Raw genomic sequence first — 6,107 nt, 5'->3', positions numbered from 1 at the left:
AATTATGGTTTAAAAGGAAAATAAAAATAACCCCAACTAATGTACCTGGCCTGTAATAAAATGGTGGTACCCTTGGTTGCACAACTTTTTGAGGCACTGAAAACAAACGATTTCTGTAACACTCAATGAGACTTCTGCACTTGTCCATAAATATTTTGTCTACTCTTAGTGAACAAACTGCTCCAGCTATCTTAGGCTAGGTTCACATTGCGTCAAGTACATGGCGTTAAACGGATGCGTTAAACGCATGTACAGAAATGGAGCAAAAATATGTGAAATTCGTCGTCACGGTAACGCTAGCGTTAACGCATGTGATCGCGTTTTTTCATTTTGATGTCCGTTTACGAAGTATCCGTTTGTCTGCGTTTGTCACTGTCAATAAAGTTGTTCTTTTTTTTTTTCCCTTTTGTCATTGTCGGGTGTGGGCACAGACTCATTCTCCATTTTGAAAGCATTGAGTGAACTTCTGCTAGCAAGATGTTTGTGTCTGAGCTCGTCAGATTTCGCTTGATGCGGTTGCGACTTCGGCAGAGAAAGCGTAGTTCGCAAAGGAGATATTGGATCCACGAAGTGAATTTCTTGCGGAGTACATATGGTGCCTTTCACACCCTGTATGTGCAGCTTCGGGATCATCCCTTCAAATTCCAACGCTATCTACGGCTGTCCATTGAGACCTTTGATGTTCTGCTCTCACATGTGAAGGATGAGATACATCATCATCGCAGCACTTTTCGTGAAAGCATCAGTGCGGAGCAACGTTTAGTAGTGACTGTGAGGTAATTATACATTTTTTTTATCATTCTATTGACAAAGACTAGATCTCGGTATCGTGTGGCCTAATGTTCATTTTGCAATTGTATATTATATTGTAAACTAGCCTTTAGATGATCATTAAAATCCTAATTTTTTTTTTTGTTTTTGAATGTCAACAGATATCTGGCTACCGGAGAAACTTTTGCGTCACTGCATTACCAGTTTCGACTTGGGAAGTCAACAATTTGTCAACTGGTTCGGGAAACTTGTGATGCCATTTGGAACAACTTGCAACCACTTGTGCTACCAACACCAACATCAGAAATGTGGCTAGCAATTTCCCAACAGTTCGAGGATGTGGCTAATTTCCCCAATTGTATTGGTGCCGTGGACGGAAAGCACATTCGGATTCAGAAACCTGCACATAGTGGTTCCCTCTACTATAACTATAAGAAATACTTTTCTATAGTATTAATGGCGATTGCGGATGCCAGGTACCGTTTTGTTGCTGTGGATATTGGAGCTTATGGCCGGACTAACGATTCCAGAGTATTCAGAGACTCCAACATGGGCCAATGTTTGTACAACCAAAGTTTAAACATACCGTCATCACGACCTCTTCCGGGGACCGAAGGCCCAAGTTTGCCCTATGTTTTAGTTGGTGATGAGGCCTTCCAACTAGGACAAAATCTCCTCAAGCCCTACTCAAGCCGTAGTCTAGACTCCAGCAGGTGCATTTTTAATTATCGCTTGAGCCGGGCTAGACGTTATGTGGAGTGTGCCTTTGGGATTTTGACATTAAAATGGCGGATTTTACTAACCTGCATGCAACTGCAACCAGACAATGTGGACCGTGTTGTGAAGGCATGCATCTGTCTGCACAATTTTGTGGCGAGACATGAACCCCAGTTGGTAGACCCCAATGATTGTGAGTCGAACCTCAGTAGCATTGAATCGACTACAGTTCGTTCTGCATCACAAATAATGAGGATTCGTGATCAATTTGCACACTACTTCACACATGAAGGCCAGGTTCCATGGCAAGACAGACACGTGTGAAAATAATTTAAAGTCTTCCTGATGTCGTGTAAAAAGTTACGTAGTGTAAAAAGTTATGTTGTTTAACCTGATGTCGTGTAAAAAGTTACGTAGTGTAAAAAGTTATGTTGTTTAACCTGATGTCGAGTAAAAAGTTACGTAGTGTAAAAAGTTATGTTGTTTAACCTGATGTCGTGTAAAAAGTTACCTTATGTCGTGTAAAAAGTTAAAGTTAAAGTCATACAAGAATCTGAAATTTGAAACAGTTTACTAAATGTTTTTGTATTTTCCCAACAAACTGTTGGTACACAGGTGTAACATATGATACCCCATAGGGATGAAAAAAAAAAGGAAAATAGAAATTAACAACAAACCCCCCCCCCCAAAAAAAAAAATTCCAACGCGGTAATTGCACCTGGCTGTGGACAGTGAACTGTACTAAAGACTTTGGTACTGCACGGGAGTATTGTCTGCCCAACTATATGATGGACTGCTACATTGTCTTTGAGGTTCCACGCTCGTTTCACCCCGGCCTCTATATTGAGGGTTGTAGGGCGGCATGTCCAGTCTTCTTCTTCCCGATAGAGCGGGTTCCTCGGTGCCCACAAATTCCTCTACAAGCTCGTTAAGTCTTTGTCGAAACATAAGGTTTCTATGTGCCGGGATATTTTGTGCTACAGGCACATAGGATAATAAAAGTAGCTTCCACTCATTAGCAGAGTATACAGACTCGCGTGCTTGCAGCTCGGTAATTTCTCGTCTCAGGTCTTTGAGCTCACTGCGACACATGTCCTCTACCCGTTGGAGTCCATCCACGATAATTGCATCTGCTTCATCTTTTTGAGATGCTCGCTTGCGTCCACGCTGTGATTGCAACCGGGCACTCACACCTGCAGCAACTTTGCTTCTATCCGCAGATCGTGGCTCGCTGATGCCAGACACATCTTCAGGTTGCGTTGGTTCCACTGAAGAAGGCTCAAGTTCCTCTGCTGGTCTAGGAGCAGCGGTACTGCATATCGTGCTGTAACCCAAAAACAAAAATTACTCATTTTCCTTTAAACAATTTAGTCTCGCACACAGACCTTCTTGTACTTACGAGCGCTGAGACACTGTTTTCTGAAGAAAGAGCAGTTGGTCATAATGCACATACGGTGTCACCCGTTTGCCACTTGATCCGCTTGGTGCATTTTGACTGTTCCGGTAGTCACGGACAAAGCGATCGCGGATGGACTTCCAACGGGTATGGACAGCATCGGCTTTAAATTTAAAAAAAATATATATATATATAAAAATAGTAGATTGTGTTAAGATATAGGAAAAATTGTTCATAGTTTGCTACGATAGTTGATATATAAATAGTAGATAGATAGTTGTTAGATAAGAAATAGTGTAGAAATAGTGTATAGATAGATAGATATATAGTGTACAGATAGTTGATAATTGAGAGATAGATAGCAGACAACAAGTGGATAGGTTGATAGGATAGAATTTTTTTTTTTTTTTAAACATTTTCCGATGTTACGTCACCAATATTTACCAATTTTTTTCTTTGAGGTTGTCGACTTCTCCATGTATCGGGGATCAAAGTGACAGATTATTTGATCCCACAACTTCCGGTTCTTCACGATGTCATGGTGGGAGCTGTCGCTCTGGTCCCATATGGAGGGGTTGGCTTCCACAAGGTTAATAAGTGTCTCATTGTGGATAGTCAATGGCTCTTGGTCAACGACAATCCTTTTTTTTTTTGTCGCTGACTTGGACTATGTAAACACAAAACGTTATGTTGATAGTGTCAATTTCACTGGATGGCCATATTCATATATACAGAGATAGATAGATACATAGATATAGCAATATATAGATATATAGATAGATAGATAGATGTAGATAGATAGATATACATTGATAGATAGATACATAGATATTGATAGATAGATACATAGATAGATAGATAGATAGATACATAGATATTGATAGATAGATATATAGATAGATAGATACACAGATAGATAGATATAGATTGATAGATAGATATTGATAGATAGATATATAGATAGATAGATACATAGATATAGATAGATAGATAGATAGATATAGATAGATAGATAGATAGATAGATAGATAGATAGATACATAGATATTGATAGATAGATATATAGATAGATACATAGATATAGATAGATAGATATAGATAGATATAGATAGATAGATAGATAGATAGATAGATAGATAGATACATAGATATTGATAGATAGATAGATATATAGATAGATACATAGATATAGATAGATATAGATAGATAGATAGATAGATAGATAGATAGATAGATAGATAGATAGATATTGATAGATAGATACATAGATATAGATAGACAAATAGATGGAGCGATAGATAGTTGATAGATAGTTTATAGATATAGTAGATAGAAAGTGAATAGATAGATTGTTGGTAAATATTGGATAGAATATTTCTAGTTTTATATTTACCACTGGCAGTTGTGGCGACGACAGACGTCTAGGGACCTTTTTTCTTTTTTGTCCTCCTTGTGCCACAACCTATTGTGTATGTAAAATGTAAAAAAAAATATTTTAACATTAAATAATGTTAACATTCATTGGATCAATAAATTTATGCCTGAAAAATTCAACATGTGTGCTATTTACCTTTGTTGTTTTTGCGTGTTTTTTGGGGGGAGGTCTAACAGCCTCGGGCTCAGAAGACTCCTATTCACAATAAAACAATAAACAGGATTGTTATGCCTAGCTCAATACAATGGAGTTTCACACAACATGGTTTTTTAAAGTGCAAGCCTACCGACTCAGAAGAAAAAATCGCAGACACGCTGCTGCTGCTGACATCTGTATCCGACATCTGTGTGCAACAAAACAATACATTTTTAGTACACACACATCCGACGGACATTACAGACTCCCATGATGTATACAGAGATATATAATATATAGAAATGTACTTACAATTTATAAGAGCTACGGCAAAACACTCTGTCACGTGCAGGAGACTTTGTGTGAGTGGGATATTTTAATGGCCGAAGTCACATTTCCTGTCACATGACCACATGTGACCACCCTCAAATGCTATTAAAACGTGTGGTTCTATTTGGAAATTTTTCATGATTTGCGTCTGACTGCGTTTGCCATAGCCTTCTATGGCAGAATGAACGCTTCCGTTAGTAGTGCGTTAGCTTGGCCGCGTTGAAGGTCCGTCAGAAAAAAACGTTATGTGACAAACGCATACCAATTTAGGGATGCGTCACGATGCGTCAGACAATGCAAGTCTATGGGCGCGTTAGTATGTGCGTTACATTGCGTTTTTACTACTTAAAAACGAGTCCGTTAGACGGACACACCTAGCGCAATGTGAACCCAGCCTTAGGGGTGAAGTCGCGTTCTCCACACTGCATGTTTCAGCTCCTTCCAGAGATGTTCAACAGTATTTCGATCAGGGCTTGCAGAACCCACTTTAGAATAGTCCAATGATTTGCTCTTAGTCATTCTTGGATGTGTTTAGCTGTCTGTTTTGGGTTATCCTATTGGAGGAACCATGACCTAACTCAGTCCAAGCTTGTTGACACTGGACAGCACAATTCACACCAGAATATCATGATAGTCTTGAGATTTCATTGGAAACCTACACAGATACAATATACATTGTGCCAGATGCAGTACCTCCTCCATGTATCATGGTAGGTATAATGTTCTTTTCGTTTTGTTGCTTGTCAATATGCATTTTGGCAAATTCCATTTAGATTTTTTATTATTTACTTTCAACAGTGATATCCTCCTTGGTCATCTTCCATCACGTCCACTTTGGCCAGTGACGGATAGTGCTGATACCGATGTACCTTGACCTTGGAGTTCACCTCTAATCTCTTTGGAAGTTGTTCTGGAATCTTCGATTAATAGCATAAAAACAAATACAATGCACAACATTTTTTATTGTATTAAACAAATGATGAACCTGTAAATCTGGGGCCTGAGCTATTTCTTTCCTATTAAAAATAGTATGTAAGAGCTGCATTGAGGACAGAAACTGACGTTAATGATGAGAGATTTTTGCAATCTGCAGATGTTTTGGTCTCCCCGAGGCCAATCATCTGTGCCTTTATAGCCTTTTTACTAGGCACTGCTCCTAATAGCCAGATTCCTACTCCACACTGATGAGGGGCAAACACCCCGAAACAGCTGTCTGTGGATGGATACCATGCTTGGCATAGGTGGCTTTCCTTCATAGGATGCTGCCCTTCCCGTGGTTGTTCCTTCCCAGGGAAAGGCCTGGCTATTCACTGCTTGCGTCGA

At 39.3% G+C, this 6,107-nt stretch overlaps 1 protein-coding gene across 1 annotated transcript; it reads right to left on the bottom strand.

Moving 5' to 3' along the window:
* Window positions 1-2,174: 2,174 nt before the first annotated feature.
* On the bottom strand, window positions 2,175-3,700 carry LOC138672347 (uncharacterized). Its single transcript, XM_069760284.1, has 3 exons — window positions 3,329-3,700; window positions 2,888-3,047; window positions 2,175-2,812 (listed from the first exon to the last, which is right to left on the bottom strand). The coding sequence occupies exons 1-3, from the start codon at window positions 3,360-3,362 to the stop codon at window positions 2,230-2,232; spliced, it is 777 nt and encodes a 258-aa protein (XP_069616385.1). The 5' UTR covers window positions 3,363-3,700; the 3' UTR covers window positions 2,175-2,229.
* Between the last annotated feature and the right edge of the window lie 2,407 nt (window positions 3,701-6,107).

This window comes from Ranitomeya imitator, chromosome 3, assembly GCF_032444005.1.
Source record: "Ranitomeya imitator isolate aRanImi1 chromosome 3, aRanImi1.pri, whole genome shotgun sequence".
NCBI lineage: Eukaryota > Metazoa > Chordata > Amphibia > Anura > Dendrobatidae > Ranitomeya > Ranitomeya imitator.
This window is presented reverse-complemented; position numbering and strand designations above follow the sequence as displayed.